This window comes from Balaenoptera acutorostrata, chromosome 8 (genome assembly GCF_949987535.1).
Source record: "Balaenoptera acutorostrata chromosome 8, mBalAcu1.1, whole genome shotgun sequence".
Classification (NCBI taxonomy): domain Eukaryota; kingdom Metazoa; phylum Chordata; class Mammalia; order Artiodactyla; family Balaenopteridae; genus Balaenoptera; species Balaenoptera acutorostrata.
The window spans coordinates 15443457-15462189 of record NC_080071.1 but is presented as its reverse complement, the minus strand read 5'-3'; the positions used below and the strand labels follow the sequence as shown (position 1 = coordinate 15462189).

At 34.6% G+C, this 18733-nt stretch overlaps 1 protein-coding gene across 4 annotated transcripts in view; it reads left to right on the top strand.

Moving 5' to 3' along the window:
* Positions 1-18733, top strand: part of PRPF40A (pre-mRNA processing factor 40 homolog A) — a 63493-nt gene that overhangs the window by 38570 nt on the left and 6190 nt on the right. For 2 of the 4 annotated variants that reach the window (XM_057551926.1, XM_028166769.2), the window contains exons 11-21: positions 7048-7156; positions 7652-7716; positions 8079-8243; positions 9295-9403; positions 10262-10412; positions 11403-11536; positions 15976-16090; positions 16259-16350; positions 16483-16599; positions 16917-17054; positions 17266-17361. In XM_057551926.1, coding sequence (XP_057407909.1) covers positions 7048-7156; positions 7652-7716; positions 8079-8243; positions 9295-9403; positions 10262-10412; positions 11403-11536; positions 15976-16090; positions 16259-16350; positions 16483-16599; positions 16917-17054; positions 17266-17361 — 1291 coding nt within the window. Of the gene's footprint in view, positions 1-7047; positions 7157-7651; positions 7717-8078; positions 8244-9294; positions 9404-10261; positions 10413-11402; positions 11537-15975; positions 16091-16246; positions 16351-16482; positions 16600-16916; positions 17055-17265; positions 17362-18733 lie in introns of all 4 variants that reach the window. The other 2 variants (XM_057551924.1, XM_057551923.1) reach the window with 1 other exon arrangement.

The window sequence follows — 18733 nt, the reverse complement described above, 5'->3', positions numbered from 1 at the left end:
CCCTGATAATAGCTTTAACGAAGACCCTAATGCTGATCCTACAGAGGCCTTTTTTTTTTTTTTTTTTTTTTTTTTCCACACACACACACTGTATTTTATTTTTACAAGAGATAGATAGACTGACACCAAGCATTGTACATGGATGACCACAACAAAAGCAACAATGATTGCAATTACCAAACATGAAACACACTTATACTATGTCATAATATTGACATTCAGTCCAGTAATCCTCCACTGTAACAGCTCCTTTACTTTGCAGTGAAAATTGATTTGTATATTCTTTTCCTCTGAGTCCTTGTGGGATTTTTTTTTTTTAATTCAGACAGAAAGTCACAAAAATTATACTCATCCTCATCAGTTCACTCAGTCCCATGTAATTAATTTCTTTTTTTTCATCTTGATCTTTTGTTAGCAGTTTTATGAGTTCATCAGTTTTTCATTAGAGTTCTGAAAATGCTTATTCATTCAGTTCAGCAGTACAGTCAGTTACCAGAAACCTGTACTTGTCAGAGTCTTTTCCATGAATTTCTTGAAGATGAAACTCTTTTATAGGAACATATTTGCAAAATCATCAGAGTACACCCAGAACTGTCTGTAAATGACAAAAGACTTAAAAATGACCATGGTTAAAGATTTGATGAAAGTTCATAATAACGCAGTTGACAAGAAAATTAGTTATTTCTGAGATATACATTTTAAAGTAATAACTAGGATTATTACTTATAACATTATACCAGAACATATAAGATTTTTAGACGTTTCCTGTAATGTCTGAAACATTTATATTAACATATTTCCATACATATTTCCATACAAATACAAATATAAGATTTTTAGAAATTTCATGTAATGTCTGAAACATTTATATTAACATATTTCCATACATATTTCCATACAAATACAAATATAAGATTTTTAGAAATTTCATGTAATGTCTGAAACATTTATATTAACATATTTCCATACATATTTCCATACAAATACAAATACAAGATTTTTAGAAATTTCCTGTAATGTCTGAAACATTTATATTAACATATTTCCATACATATTTCCATACAAATACAAATATAAGATTTTTAGAAATTTCATGTAATGTCTGAAACATTTATATTAACATATTTCCATACATATTTCCATACAAATACAAATATAAGATTTTTAGAAATTTCATGTAATGTCTGAAACATTTATATTAACATATTTCCATACATATTTCCATACAAATACAAATATAAGATTTTTAGAAATTTCATGTAATGTCTGAAACATTTATATTAACATATTTCCATACAAATAACCCAATGAAAGTTTAGTATTAGTTGTTTTGTTTGTTTTTTTATACTGCAGGTTCTTATTAGGCATCAGTTTTATACACATCAGTGTATACATGTCAATCCCAATCGCCCAATTCAGCACATCACCATCCCCACCTCATCGCAGTTTTCCCCCCTTGGTGTCCATATGTCCATTCTCTACATCTGTGTCTCAACTTCTGCCCTGCAAACTGGCTCATCTGTACCATTTTTCTACGTTCCACATACATGCATTAACATACGATATTTGTTTTTCTCTTTTTTTTTTTTTTTTAAAGGTTTGCTTTTTTTTTTTTATAATTTTTTTTTTCCCTACTTTATTTATTTATTTATTTATTTTTGGCTGTGTTGGGTCTTCGGTTCGTGCGAGGGCTTTCTCCAGTTGCGGCAAGCGGGGGCCACTCTTCATTGTGGTGCGCGGACCGCTCTTCATCGCGGTGCGCGGGCCTTTCACTATCGCGGCCCCTCCCGTTGCGGGGCACAGGCTCCAGACGCGCAGGCTCAGCAGCTGTGGCTCACGGGCCCAGCCGCTCCGCGGCATGTGGGATCTTCCCAGACCAGGGCTCGAACCCGTGTCCCCTGCATTAGCAGGCAGACTCTCAACCACTGCGCCACCAGGGAAGCCCTGTTTTTCTCTTTCTGACTTACTTCACTCTGTATGACAGTCTCTAGATCCATCCACTTCTCAACAAATGACTCAATTTCGTTCCTTTTTATGGCTGAATAATATTCCATCGTATATATGTACCACAACTTCTTTATCCATTCGTCTGTTGATGGGCATTTAGGTTGCTTCCATGACCTGGCTATTGTAAATAGTGCTGCAATGAACATTCGGGTGCACGTGTCTTTTTGAATTACGGTTTTCTCTGGGTATATGCCCAGTAGTGGGATTGCTGGGTCATATGGTAATTCTATTTTTAGTTTTTTAAGGAACCTCCATATTGTTCTCCATAGTGGCTGTATCAATTTACATTCCCACCAACAGTGCAAGAGGGTTCCCTTTTCTCCACACCCTCTCCAGCATTTGTTGTTTGTAGATTTTCTGATGATGCCCATTCTAACAGGAGTGAGGTGATACCTCATTGTAGTTTTGATTTGCATTTCTCTAATAATTAGTGATGTTGAGCATCTTTTCATGTGCTTCGTGGCCGTCTGTATGTCTTCTTTGGAGAAATGTCTATTTAGGTCTTCTGCCCATTTTTGGATTGGGGTGTTTGTTTCTTTGATATTGAGCTGAATGAGCTGTTTATATATTTTGGAGATGAATCCTTTGTCCGTTGATTCATTTGCAAATATTTTCTCCCATTCTGAGGGTTGTCTTTTCGTCTTGTTTATGGTTTCCTTTGCTGTGCAAAAGCTTTGAAGTTTCATTAGGTCCCACTTGTTTATTTTTGTTTTTATTTCCATTACTCTAGGAGGTGGATCGAAAAAGATCTTGCTGTGATTTATGTCAAAGAGTGTTCTTCCTATGTTTTCCTCTAAGAGTTTTATAGTGTCCAGTCTTATATTTAGGTCTCTAATCCATTTTGAGTTTATTTTTGTGTATGGTGTTAGGGAGTATTCTAATTTCATTCTTTTACATGTGGCTGTCCAGTTTTCCCAGCACCACTTATTGAAGAGACTGTCTTTTCTCCATTGTATATCTTTGCCTCCTTTGTCATAGATTAGTTGACCATAGGTGCGTGGGTTAATCTCTGGGCTTTCTATCTTGTTCCATTGATCTATGTTTCTGTTTTTGTGCCAGTACCATATTGTCTTGATTACTGTAGCTTTGTAGTATAGTCTGAAGTCAGGGAGTCTGATTCCTCCAGCTCCATTTTTTTGCCTCAAGACTGCTTTGGCTATTCGGGGTCTTTTGTGTCTCCATACAAATTTTAAGATGATTTGTTCTAGCTCCGTAAAAAATGCCATTGGTAATTTGATAGGGATTGCATTGAATCTGTAGATTGCTTTGGGTAGTATACTCATTTTCACAATGTTGATTCTTCCAATCCAAGAACATGGTATATCTCTCCATCTGTTGGTATCATCTTTAATTTCTTTCATCAGTGTCTTATAGTTTTCTGCATACAGGTCTTTTGTCTCCCTAGGTAGGTTTATTCCTAGGTATTTTATTCTTTTTGTTGCAATGGTAAATGGGAGTGTTTCCATAATTTCTCTTTCAGATTTTTCATCATTAGTGTATAGGAATGCAAGAGATTTCTGTGCATTAATTTTGTAACCTGCAACTTTACCATATTCATTAATTAGCTCTAGCAGTTTTCTGGTGGCAGTTTTAGGATTCTCTATGTATAGTATCATGTCATCCGCAAACAGTGACAGTTTTACTTCTTCTTTTCCAATTTGTATTCCTTTTATTTCTTTTTCTTCTCTGATTGCCGTGGCTAGGACTTCCAGAACTATGTTGAATAATAGTGGTGAGAGTGGACATCCTTGTCTCGTTCCTGATCTTAGAGGAAATGCTTTCAGTTTTTCACCATTGAGAATGATGTTTGCTGTGGGTTTGTCATATATGGCCTTTATTATGTTGAGGTAGGTTCCCTCTATGCCCACTTTCTGGAGAGTTTTTATCAGAAATGGGTGTTGAATTTTGTCAAAAGCTTTTTCTGCATCTATTGAGATGATCATATGGTTTTTATTCTTCAATTTGTTAATATGGTGTATCACATTGATTGATTTGCGTATATTGAAGAATCCTTGCATCCCTGGGATAAATCCCACTTGATCGTGGTGTATGATCCTTTTAATGTGTTGTTGGATTCTGTTTGCTAGTATTTTGTTGAGGATTTTTGCATCTATATTCATCAGTGATATTGGTCTGTAATTTTCTTTTTTTGTAGTGTCTTTGTCTGGTTTTGGTATCAGGGTGATGGTGGCCTCATAGAATGAGTTTGGGAGAGTTCCTTCCTCTGCAATTTTTTGGAAGAGTTTGAGAAGGATGGGTGTTAGCTCTTCTCTAAATGTTTGATAGAATTCACCTGTGAAGCCATCTGGTCCTGGACTTTTGTTTGTTGGAAGATTTTTAATCACAGTTTCAATTTCATTACTTGTGATTGGTCTGTTGATATTTTCTGTTTCTTCCTGATTCAGTCTTGGAAGGTTATACCTTTCTAAGAATTTGTCCATTTCTTCCAGGTTGTCCATTTTATTGGCATAAAGTTGCTTGTAGTAGTCTCTTAGGATGTTTTGTATTTCTGTGGTGTCTGTTGTAACTTCTCCTTTTTCATTTCTGATTTTATTGATTTGAGTCCTCTCCCTCTTTTTCTTGATGAGTCTGGCTAATGGCTTATCAATTTTGTTTATCTTCTCAAAGAACCAACTTTTAGTTTTATTGATCTTTGCTATTGTTTTCTTTGTTTCTATTTCATTTATTTCTGCTCTGATCTTTATGATTTCTTTCCTTCTGCTAACTTTGGGTTTTGTTTGTTCTTCTTTCTCTAGTTTCTTTAGGTGTAAAGTTAGATTGTTTATTTGAGATTTTTCTTGTTTCTTTAGGTAGGCTTGTATAGCTATAAACTTCCCTCTTAGAACCGCTTTTGCTGCATCCCATAGGTTTTGGGTCGTCGTGTTTTCATTGTCATTTGTCTCTAGGTATTTTTTTATTTCCTGTTTGATTTCTTCAGTGATCTCTTGGTTATTTAGTAACGTATTGTTTAGCCTCCATGTGTTTGTCTTTTTTACGTTTTTTTCCCTGTGATTCATTTCTAATCTCATAGCGTTGTGGTCAGAAAAGATGCTTGATATGATTTCAATTTTCTTAAATTTACTGAGGCTTGATTTGTGACCCAAGATGTGATCTATCCTGGAGAATGTTCCGTGTGCACTTGAGAAGAACGTGTAATCTGCCGTTTTTGGATGGAATGTCCTATATATATCAATTAAATCTATCTGGTCTATTGTGTCATTTAAAGCTTCTGTTTCCTTATTTATTTTCATTTTGGATGATCTGTCCATTGGTGTAAGTGAGGTGTTAAAGTCCCCCACTATTATTGTGTTACTGTCGATTTCCTCTTTTATAGCTGTTAGCAGTTGCCTTATGTATTGAGGTGCTCCTATGTTGGGTGCATATATATTTATAATTGTTATATCTTCTTCTTGGATTGATCCCTGGATCATTATGTAGTGTCCTTCCTTGTCTCTTGTAACATTCTTTATTTTAAAGTCTATTTTATCTGATATGAGTATAGCTACTCCAGCTTTCTTTTGATTTCCATTTGCATGGAATATCTTTTTCCATCCCCTCACTTTCAGTCTGTATGTGTCCCTAGGTCTGAAGTGGGTCTCTTGTAGACAGCATATATATGGGTCTTGTTTTTGTATCCATTCAGCCAGTCTATGTCTTTTGGTTGGGGCATTTAAACCATTCACGTTTAAGGTAATTATCAATATGTATGTTCCTATGACCATTTTCTTAATTGTTTGGGGTTTGTTTTTGTAGTTCCTTTTCTTCTCTTGTGTTTCCCACTTAGAGAAGTTCCTTTAGCATTTGTTGTAGAGCTGGTTTGGTGGTGCTGAATTCTCTTAGCTTTTGCTTGTCTGTAAAGCTTTTGATTTCTCCATCAAATCTAAATGAGATCCTTGCTGGGTAGAGTAATCTTGGTTGTAGGTTCTTCCCTTTCATCACTTTAAGTATTTCATGCCACTCCCTTCTGGCTTGCAGAGTTTCTGCTGAGAAATCAGCTGTTAACCTTATGGGGGTTCCCTTGTATGTTATTTGTCGTTTTTCCCTTGCTGCTTTCAATAATTTTTCTTTGTCTTTAATTTTTGCCACTTTGATTACTATGTGTCTCGGCGTGTTTCTCCTTGGGTTTATTCTGTATGGGACTCTCTGCGCTTCCTGGACTTGGGTGGCTATTTCCTTTCCCATGTTAGGGAAGTTTTCGATTATAATCTCTTCAAATATTTTCTCTGGTCCTTTCTCTCTCTCTTCTCCTTCTGGGACCCCTATAATGCGAATGTTGTTGCGTTTAATGTTGTCCCAGAGGTCTCTTAGGCTGTCTTCATTTCTTTCTATTCTTTTTTCTTTAGTCTGTTCCGCAGCAGTGAATTCCACCATTCTGTCTTCCAGGTCACTTATCCGTTCTTCTGCCTCAGTTATTCTGCTATTGATTCCTTCTAGTGTAGTTTTCATTTCAGTTATTGTATTGGTCATCTCTGTTTGTTTGTTCTTTAATTCTTCTAGGTCTTTGTTAATCATTTCTTGCATCTTCTCAATCTTTGCCTCCATTCTTATTCCGAGGTCCTGGATCATCTTCACTATCATTATTCTGAATTCTTTTTCTGGAAGGTTGCCTATCTCCACTTCATTTAGTTGTTTTTCTGGGGTTTTTTCTTGTTCCTTCATCTGGTACATAGCCCTCTGCCTTTTCATCTTCTCTGTCTTTCTGTAACTGTGGTTTTTGGTCCACAGGCTGCAGGATTGTAGTTTTTCTTGCTTCTGTTGTCTGCCCTCTGGTGGTTGAGGCTATCTAAGAGGCTTGATGGGAGGCTCTGGTGGTGGGTAGAGCTCTGTACAAGGTCTTAATAACCGAATGTTAGAGGAAAAAACTATATAGTACTTTTATTTCGTTATGTTGCATTAAATGTGTCTCATGGAGACTTTATTCAACTTGTCAAATAAGTTTAATTTGTTTACCCCAACAGCAAATAATAATAACACATTATTTTTCTAAATAAAGCAAGTGTTTATTTAAATTGTAAATACAATGTATAAATTCCTCTCTAGTTTTACTCCCAAAAAGGAGGAGGAAGAAAGCCAACCAGCAAAAAAAACATATACTTGGAATACAAAGGAGGAAGCAAAGCAAGCATTTAAAGAATTATTGAAGGAAAAGGTATTTATAATAGAGATTTTTATTATAAGTATCTAATAAATGAAATTATCCTTCAGTGCAGTTTGTACCTTGATGCTTTTATTAAAAATACTAATCTTATAAACGGCTGTGACTGAAAATGAACTAAAGTTGTCTTTTTTCTTTTTTTAACTTTGAGAAACTGACTTTCAACCAAAAAGAATGTGTAAGGTACTACCCAGCACATTCCACCTCAGTATTTAATACAAGGTTTTTTATTCATAAAAATTGTTCTGTCTTCTAATCAGTAGTCTGAGGAAGAAAGTATTCATGGTCTGTTTAAATTTCAGTTTTTCTTTTTAGTCTATAGATACATTACACAGATTTGCTTGCTTCAATAAATTATTTTTTAGACCTTTTTTCAAACTCCTGCAAAGGGAAGTGGTTGATGTTTGCAGTGAGTATTATACTTTGTTCCCTGTTGTATGACTTACTATATTTGTGTGAAATTTTAACTTTTCATTAAATGATTTTCAGCGGGTACCATCTAATGCTTCATGGGAGCAAGCTATGAAAATGATCATTAATGATCCACGATACAGGTAACAGTTTGATTTTTTTATTTACTTTCCACCTTGAGCAAACCAAGCCTAGAAAATTTAAATTATGTAAAATAATACAACTTTTCACTCCATGGTCTTCTGTTATTTTGGATACCAATAATAGAGTTGCTTTATGTCTGATAAGAACCAAAAAAGTTAAAAGGCTTGTCATATAGTCTGGGCACCCTGCTATAGATGTTAGAATTATTTTTAAAGTAGAAATTATTTTCTGTAATTATTTGCTATCTTTAATAACTTACTGACATTTTCTTAATTTGTGAATGAAATTTATTGTTTTTTCAAAGCAGTAACATTTGATCATCTTACCTTCATTTAGTCTTATACGATATTTTTCTATTTAGTGCTTTAGCAAAGTTGAGTGAAAAAAAGCAGGCCTTTAATGCTTATAAAGTCCAGACAGAGAAAGAAGAAAAAGAAGAAGCAAGATCCAAATACAAAGAGGCTAAGGAATCCTTTCAGCGTTTTCTTGAAAATCATGAAAAAATGACTTCCACAACTAGATACAAGTAAGATTTTTACTGATCATGGTGTATGTTTACTGTACTGTTTCTGTGTCAGACTTTTTACGAAGTGCAGTAACTAATCCAGATGTTCATTAAAGCTAAATGATTGTGAATGTGACAGTTTCATAAGGTAAAAGATAAATCAGTAGTTAAATGTGGAATTTATAGACTTAGTTATTAATTAGGGACTACAATAAAAAAGGGAGAAATACTTTATTTCAAAGTGAAAGCTTGACTCCTTTCTCCTTAATATAAGAATTCAAGATGCAACAGGGGGAGAGATATGGGAATATATGTTTATGTATAGCTGATTCACTTTGTTATACAGCAGAAACTAATACACCATTGTAAAGCAATTATACTCCAATACAGATGTTAAAAAAAAATTTAAAAAAAGAATTCAGATTTTTTTGTATTTGTGGAATAGAAATAGGCTATTTTCATTATGTATAGCATTTTTGAAAATTTACATTTATATAGCATTCTTATTTTTGGAGTGCTTTGTTATTTAAAATTGTGAGTAATTAATTATTAACATCTTTGCAATAAGCTATTACATTCATTTTCCCTATATGTTTTCTTACTTTCCTCACTTTTCCAGAAAAGCCTTAGTGAAGAACTCTTCCATTTCTTTCAATAGTCCGATTTTATCTGTTAACTAAATTTCTTACAGTTTATTGAAGTCTGTAATTTAGTTCCATGGGCAGTTTGGTAGTCTCTGTCGCTACGCTGAGAAATAGAGATAGTCTTAATTACAAAACGTCGCTCAATTGGAATTATCTCCTCTATCTCTAAAGGAGAAATCAAGGCCTAAGCTGTTTTGTTCTTTTTCTTAATTATCCAAAAGTTTTTTTTTTTTGAACCAGTGAAATCACATCTTTTTTTGAAACAAAATCAACAAAATTTATACAAAAGTTTTCTCTTACAATACAATCATGAACTTAAGAGTGGGAAAGAGTGTTCATTTGGTGGTATTAAATTTAGAATAACATTAAAATGGTTTAACATTTTTATGGTGTAGTATAGAGTAACATTTAATCTTTTTAACAAATAGAAAAGCAGAGCAAATGTTTGGAGAGATGGAAGTCTGGAATGCAATATCAGAACGTGATCGTCTTGAAATCTATGAAGATGTTTTATTCTTTCTTTCAAAAAAAGAAAAGGTATTATTCGCTCTTACTAGTGTTTATTGATAAAACAAGATGTTTCTTCATCCTGTTTAGGAGTTACTTTATAACATGTTCATTTTCGTTGGTTTATCTAGTTTATATGGTGCAACAGATCTATTTATTAGAAGTTACATTTAAAAACAGCTCCTATAATAATAAGTACTGATGTGAACATAGTAGGTAGAGATTTGTGCAGCTGATACTTGGATTGTCATTAATTGGCTGTCTTATGCCCACTTTGAAAAATACTTATATTTAGCTTGTTGGTTTGAAAAAATACTCAGTGTTTTTGCTTATAAGGCATTTATTTATGATTATTTTACAAGAACAGCAGTAATGTGTAATTGTTACCATTAAAATGTATTTGTAAGATAGTGTTTTAAAACACTAAAATACTATCCTACAAATACATTTAGTTTTGCTCGTGTCTGTTTTGTTATGTACTAAGTTGTATGCTATCCAGTCTTCCAAGAGACTTAGAGAAATGTAAGTATTATTGACAAAAATTTGAACATAGCTGAAAGAGGTTGAACACATTATCATTTACCTGTTGTGTGATTTGTAACTTTCGTTTGGACAGTGTCTACAATGCATAGTTGTGAGAGGAGAGATTTTGCGAGGGGGTGAGGGAGGTGGGATTCCAGCTTTAGAAGAGAGGTTAAAAAAAAAATTTGAAGGTAAGAGCCAAGCAGTTAGGCAAGAGCACTGGAAAGGTAAAGAGTGTTGATATTTAAAGTAAATGGGTAACATTTGAAATTTGGACATCAGAATGTGAAGAAACCTTCACTAATTGCAGTTTATATGTCATACTTTATTTGAAATTCAAAACATATATTCATATTTTTGATTTAGGAGCAAGCAAAGCAGTTGCGAAAGAGAAATTGGGAAGCCTTAAAAAACATACTTGACAACATGGCTAACGTGACATACTCTACTACTTGGTCTGAAGCCCAGCAGTATCTGATGGATAATCCAACTTTTGCAGAAGATGAAGAATTACAGAGTAAGAATGATGACTAAGTGGAAGGAACAGTTTTTTAAAAGTTGTCCAGAAGCGAAGAATGGTCACTTTTTTTATGCGATCACTAACTGAATTTTACATAATTGTTTGTCCATCCTTGAAAAGCTGTTTTGTTTGTTTCCAAATAAATAGGATACTTCTTTCTAATTGAGTTTTGTGATTCAGGACAAAATATTTTCCCCAAAATCTGAAGTTAGCTTTATCAGGTATTCTTGAAATATGTTTATTAGGTCAAGCCTGAAATTGTCCTTTGCCATTTATATGTGACTTAGTGGGAACCAAATTAATAACCACATTTTACTCATGTTGTCCTCTCGAGGTAATGACTTTAGAGATGTGCTTGCAAAAAGGCAAAAAATGGATTAACATTATTTTACAGTAAGCTTCCCCAAGTTCTTTTTCTGATCTACCTAGTTGCTTTTTAAATTACAGCTTTCTTGATTATCCTTCTGAATACCATACTTCAGTAAGTTTCAGGGAGGGCCTAGAATTCTGTATTTTGAAAAACTCCTTGGGTAATTCTGATATTGCTGACAAATTTATCACAACAGTTTTATTTTCATTTTATTACTTGTGTCGTATGTGTTGTCTCTGTTTCATCCTCGGATTCGAGGGCTGTGTTTTAATGAGGTCTTTTTGAAATTTTTCACATGGGAATTCCCTGGCGGTCCAGTGGTTAGGACTCCACGCTTCCACTGCAGGGGGCGCAACAGGTTTGATCCCTGGATCGGGGAACTGAGATCCCACAAGCTGCACAGCGTGGCCCAAAAAAAAAAAAAAAATTATAAATAAAAGAAAATAAATTTTCCTTGAACACTTCCTATTTAGATAATTAGAAGTCATATTTGAGTTTAAATATAAATATTTTGGTAAAACGAATTTGAACTTTGTAGGGAGTTAATGCAAATAAGTAAACTGCTTTCTTTACTGATATTTGACGTTCTAATTTTTTTTAACTGAAAAAAATTCTAGACATGGATAAAGAAGATGCGTTAATTTGCTTTGAAGAACACATTCGGGCTTTAGAAAAGGAAGAAGAAGAAGAAAAACAGAAGAGTTTGCTTCGGGAAAGGAGACGACAGCGTAAAAACCGAGAATCTTTTCAGGTGATTTTAAAAGCTCTGTTTTCTAGCTTAATTGTATAATATGGTTAATGACCTGTAACAGTGATGTAAACAATTTTGAGAATCTTGATCTCAGATCATTAACTTGGGCTCTTGCAGAGGATCCATACAAATTTAACTCTTTAAGTTCTATAGTTAGTTATGAATCCACTTAAGGAGAGTAGCTATTTCAGGCTAGGGGAACATAGAAGGCTGTAGCAGATTTGGTATTTAAAGTGAGCACTGATAGATAAGGTTTCACTTGGGAAAGAGGAATAGATAATCATGAGGGGAGACTGAAAATAAAATATGTGTGATGAGTTATTAGTACTATTTGACTTTTAGGTTCTTGAGAATGGTTTTGAGGATGGGCCATAATTGTTAAACACTATACAGAGGAGCTAAAATTACATGTTCTTTATATAGGCCAGTGGCTTATTTTGACCTCCAAGTATCACTTCTAGTCTGTCAGTAATGGAGGCTGTCACAGAGCAATGAATTTTTGCATTTTATATTTCACCAAATTTCCATTTCAATAATAATTATAATAATAGCAGTTAGCATTGATTGCTTATTGCTATGCTTTTAAAATTTATAACCTCTTAATTTTTATGATAGCCTTATTTTATGATAGTAGGTACTATTTTTGTTATGTCTTTTTATATAGGTAAGGAAATGGGCTTAGAGAGATGAAGTGACTTGCCCAAATTCAGCTACTGAGTAGTGGAGCCAGACTTTGAATCTATGCTGTGTGTTAATTACTGGGTCTCTTTCATTAAACACTGTATTAGGGTAAGTGCTAAGTTACAGTGACTTAAATAAGAGGTTTTATTTCTTGAAAGAACAGTTGTTTTGGTTTAGGGTAGAGCACATTGTCATCTCCTAAGGCAGTGGTTCTCAAAACTTAGCATGCATCAGAATCACTTAGAGGGCTTTTAGAAAACTCCCCATGGTGCCAGAGATCACTAATCATCTTAAATGCCACAGCCAATAGCATTATTGCAGTCTTCATTCCATAAAAACGTAACATTTACTACTCTCTATGGTTTCGTCTTAGTGGTTTCCCAAAGGATCATTCGGAGTATTGTTAAAACCAGGGACTGTTGAGCCTCACCCCCAGAATTTGATTCAGTAGGTCTCTTTTAAGTTGTGAATATACCTTTTAAAGGAAGTATAGTAGCAGAGGAAAATTACTGAGCTGAATATCTGAAGCAAAACATACTAACACCAGTTGTATCAATAGTAATCAGAAACGATGCCAGACACATAAAAGCCATATTTTAGGCTTAGCAAAAGATGCTTGTGGCCTTTATATTAGGATTTCTGATCCACGTTCTCCAGTTTCAGTATTGACATTGTACTTTCTCTTTTATTTTCTGTGACCCAGATTTCCTTATTTTTGTTGTGTTTTACCTTATAGTTCTCCTTATTTTAAACCATTGCAAAAGCTTCATAAGAGACATTAAAGCTCAGTGGTTGCAGAAGAGTATTAATCAACCTCCTGAAAATCTGTTCTCCCTTTCCTAGGCACATGGCTCCTTATTTAAAATCTAAGTTTTCTAGCCTCGTTTGTAGCTACTTGTGGTAACGTGACTAAATTTTCAGCAACTGAATGTGAAGGAGACGAGTAGAACCCCAGCATCATTTTTTAATTAATTAATTAATTTTTTCTTTTTCTTTTTTTTTTTTGGCTGCATTGGGTCTTCGTTGCTGTGCGCGGGCTTTCTCTAGTTGCGGCAAGCGGGGGCTACTCTTCGTTGCGGTGCACAGGCTTCTCATTGCGGTGGCTTCGCTTGTTGCGGAGTACGGGCTCCAGGCGTGCGGGCTTCAGTAGTTGTGGCACGTGGGCTCAGTAGTTGTGGCGCACGGGCTTAGGTGCTCCATGGCATGTGGGATCTTCCCGGACCAGGGCTTGAACCCCTGTCCCCTGCATTGGCAGGCGGATTCTTAACCACTGGACCACGAGGGATGTCCCACATCATTGGTTTTTAAAAGAACTACCATTACAACTTCTTCTAAGCTGAAATGTGGTCATGGGGATAACATACCCTAATCATGCAGAGAAAGCTAATGGCCTCGGGCAGTTCTCTAAGTATGGGCCAGCATATCACTGTCTCTTGGAAACTTATTAGAAAGGCAAGTTCTCAGAACCCCACTGAGACCTGATGAATCAAATTTGGGGCAGGGAGGGGGACTACAATCTGTGGTTTTGTTTTTACCATTTCTTCACATGATTCGTTGAGATACCACCTAAGGTAATTTACCAAAAGTGGCAAATGTTGAGATTCTTTATGAAATAAGACTGAAAGAATTATAGTTAGATGTAACATTTAAGGTCAGTGACTGTTGACATCTAGGGGAAGTTAAAGAGTTGCCAAATAGTTTAAAGGTAAATAGAGGCAAAATCAGACCTTTCTCTGATGTTTTGATAAGACAGTTCAAGAGTACTCTCAGGGTTAAGAGTGTGGCTTTTCTTTGATAAGAGAGAACCAGTCAAGAGGGAGAGAAGAAAGAATTGAAGGATAGGGGTATTCTGTTATTAAATAAAATCTTTGAAGGTTTATTCAAGCATATGTGAGTAGTTACATTATGAACCTTATATAAGGAGACAAAAAGAAGGAAGGAGATGAGGGAAAAGACATATTATTGAGTTGGCCTGAGGCAGTGAGTGGTGTTCAACTAGTGCTTTTGTTGATGGTCATGATTTGGGGAGAAGTTGCTACTAGCATCTAGTTGGGTAGAGACCAGAGGTATTGCTGAACATCGTCCAATGTACAGGACTACCACCCCCCCCCCCCCACCGCCGAAACAAAACAAAAAAGTTTACGAGCTCCAAGATGTCATTAGTGCCAACGTTGGGAGCCTTCTCCTCTAAGGGAAGGAGAAATAACCAGCCTCAGCCATCTTTGAAGCTTGGTTTCCATCTTCTCCTCCCCTTCCCAAGGTGGGGTTAGTAAATAAAAGAGAGAAAGAGCCATACAGTTTTAGCATAATGGTTTTCAAACCTGAATTCACATGAAACTTACCTGGTGATTTTTAAGAAATAAATTACAAATATCTTTATTTTAATTCATATTTTCTTAAAAAAAATCTCAGATGATTTCTAATTTTCATTCAAGTTAGGAGATTCACTACTGAAATGGATTCAGTGTCAAAATTCTATGACTTTTATCAGCAACCTAGAAGTGAAACAAATACTAGCAAAGCAGGTATGATGATGTAGATTTTAAGATCCTAGAGAGCATCATTGAAGATGGTTTCTAAGCTGTTTTAGGGACTCAAAAGAGGGAGTAGGTGAAGAACCTCGGTTATCACACAGCAGGGGTGGGTTGAGCTCCCATTTATGTTGAAGGGTAAGGACGAAAGGATAGAAATTAAGTTTGAGGAAAAAATTTTGGAAATCTAGAGACTGAATTGACATGCTTATTCCCATTTGGAGAGAAGTGGTATATTTTACATGTCTGGTGTCATTCAGGACAGTGCTACCCAATAAAAATTTGTATGCCACATACATGATTTTAATGTCTTACTAATTTAATTAATTTTAGTAACCTTTTATTTCACCCAATATATCTAAAATATTGTCTTTTAACATGCAACCAATATATTTTTTTAAATTTATTTATTTTGGTGATAAACCTTCAAAATCATTGTGTGTTATATACTGCTGGCGTTGAACAGTGCAGGTATAAGAATTTTAGGAGCAGAATTTGGCCCCTAATTTAGGGACATTTATAGAATTAAAACTCCCTAAGGATTTCAGGAAGCAGGAAATGTGGAAATTACTGAGTACTAAAGTCCCACTATGTTGCCCTGAAAGTTGGCAAATAGTAAAAGAAGGATAAAGTGAGCATATAAAAATTTAAGTTATAACAGTAATATGGAAGAAAGGAAATAGGTTTTAAAATCAGACATGGGGGTTGAGTCCTAGTTCCCCACACTATATGTATGTTGCTTTAGTAAAATTATATATCTTCCTCTTAGAAAAGAAAATTAAATTAAAAAATCCTTCAGAACACATTAGGCGTTATGTTTAAAAACAAAAAGTATATTTTGCAGTAAATGTGCATGCACATTCTTTAGCCTCATCATTTGAGATAACATCCAGTGTTTTGACTTTATTTGTATATGTTATTTGCAAACTGGAAATGATGATCTATCTTAAGGGACAGTAAACTGAAGCCTGGAAAGGTAATGTAGCTTTTCAACAGTCCTTTTCTCTGAAGTCCAAAATAATTTTTTGCCTAAAAGCTGATTTTATTTTCATCAAAGAGCAAATATGCTTTGCACCTAAACATATTTGTGATAACATTGGTAGAAGAGTTTTAAATATAGCTGTTTTTAACATGTATTTTCATTCATGTTATACCAATATTTCCAAAGTCCTTAAAGATGGCTTTTCAATATATAATGGGTTCGTTGTTGTTGTCCCCTTCCCCCAGATATTTTTAGATGAACTGCATGAACATGGACAACTGCATTCTATGTCATCTTGGATGGAATTGTATCCAACAATTAGTTCCGACATTAGATTCACTAATATGCTTGGTCAGCCGGGTGAGATTCTTCTCTTTCCTAATTTGTAGTTATGATAGTTGGAATGGGCCAGAGGGAAAGGAGGTTGTGTTGGGGCATGGGGGGTGCTTTCTTTTGTTTTATAAACAAAAAAGTAATTGCAGCTCTTTGATTAGAGCTAGCTTTTGACTTCTTTAGTTTTTTCATTAGGATCAACTGCACTTGACCTTTTCAAGTTTTATGTTGAGGATCTTAAAGCACGTTATCATGATGAGAAGAAGATAATAAAAGACATTCTAAAGGTAAATAGTATATACTTGCTATTATTAACTAGGATACTTGCTATTAACTGTTAATCCGTGCCATATATTTTAAAGGGATACTGTGTTCCTTTGATTAGTGTTATTAATATTAACAAGATTTCTGTTTTTTAGGATAAAGGATTTGTAGTTGAAGTAAATACTACTTTTGAAGACTTTGTGGCAATAATCAGTTCGACTAAAAGATCAACCACATTAGATGCAGGAAATATTAAGTTGGCTTTCAATAGTGTAAGTTATCATATTTACTGTTATGAACAACTAATTAATAGTATAGTTTTTAATATATTTGGCCAAAAATACTTAAGTTGTATGTAAGCTACTGAAATAAGGGAATAGGAATAGTATTTTACAGAGTAGCGGACACTTTTCCAGGGTAAGGTAACAGAATATAATGTACTTAGATGATGGCTGATGGTAAGCTTCCTTTCCTAAAAACAATTGGCTCTCTGACTTATAGATGATAGAATACTTAAATTAATTATAATGAATTATTTCAGTTAACACAGATTATACTATTATAACTGATTAAATATGTTTTCTAAAAGTTACTAGAAAAGGCAGAAGCCCGTGAACGTGAAAGAGAAAAAGAGGAGGCTCGGAAGATGAAACGAAAAGAATCTGCATTTAAGAGTATGTTGAAACAAGCTACTCCTCCAATAGAATTGGATGCTGTCTGGGAAGATGTATGTATACTTGTAAATTTTTTCCTTTACAACTGAAGATAAAAATTTTTTATTTCTTTCTCATAGTCACAGAGATAACTAGAGGAAAGGAAATAAACACTTTGAGGGGGCTGGGCTGTCACAGTTTTTGCTTGCTGCTATGATTCCTTTTAGTCATATTGGTATACTCTTCTCAGTATTCATATATTTATTCCATATCTGAATTTTTCAGATCCGGGAGAGATTTGTAAAAGAGCCAGCATTTGAGGATATAACTCTAGAGTCTGAAAGAAAACGAATATTTAAAGATTTTATGCATGTGCTTGAGGTAATTTTAGTTTTATCATAAGTGGCTGAAATATTACAAAATATATAAAAATTTTTTAAAAATTGAAGAACTTAGAATGATCAAAGTATGTTTCTTAAATTACACTTTTAAGTAATTTATACAAATGTACTTACTACCTGGGATGATTAGGGAATGGTTTATTCTATAGAAACTGCCTTTAAGTGAAACAAACTAAGCTTGCATGGGAATTTAAAGATCTGTTTAGTGGACACTTTTCATATTTGTTTCATACTTATACAGTGGTACAGAAATTCATCAATTTAGCAGTCAAATGGGGTGACTTAGTAAACCTAAAAAGAAATTAGAAACAGATAGAAAACAGCTTTTAAGCACATTTCAAATATTATACTACATTAGATGTGTTGGAAGCTCAGAGATGTTCTGAAAAATAATGGAATAAGGTAGTAAGTTTTTGTTAAAATAATAAGTAATGATAAAATTGCAAGTTATTCCACTAGCTGAATTAAGGGTATTTTGATGAAGATTTCAGATGGGCACTTGTAGGTAGTAAATACGCTAAATTGACCAATAATTTTTGAATAATATTATTTGCTGCCTATATGGGCCAGGCACTGTTCTAATTGTTTTACAGATATTACATATATGAGCTTAATCCTCATAACAACCCTATGAAATTACAGATGAGCAAACTGAGGCAAAGAGAAAAAGTAATTTGCATGGAAGGGATTCCAACATAGGCTTTTGATTTCAGGGCCAATGCTTGTAACAAATATGCTGTGCTATTAGTAATAGACAAACCAATACTTTACAGCAAGCCGACGTTAGCACATACTTAATATTATAGTGCTGCCCATGGTCATTGGGCATAGCAGGTCACTTAATTGACTGTTGACTGTTGCATTGGATTTATTGTTCTCGTTGAATATCATTGTTGACAACAGTTTGCTCTGTTAACATGTCCCACATGTACCATATATTGTTTCCCAGCTGACTCTAGATCTAGTGCTGTTGGCCTATAGATCTTTTCTACTCAAAGTGTGTTTCAGACCAGCAGCATCTATATTACCTGGAAACTTGTTAGAAATACAGAACCTCAGGCCCCATCGGCAGAAATCCTGTATCAGAATTACCATTTTAACAAGATTCTCGAGCACTAGAATGTACATTTAACTTTGAGAAGCTCTGCTCTAGGTAGTTTCTTAACATTTTCCCCCAATTCAGCAATCTCCAACAAGATTCTTTCATGATCTGTGCTGGGGGGTATTAGTGGTGAGGTCATAAATGGAGCAAATGATGGCAGCATAGGGAAGAGCTGAACATATCAGAATAGGATTTGGACCCAAATAATGTGGGCCTTGAAGTAGAAAAGGGAGAAGAGTTAACATTCAGT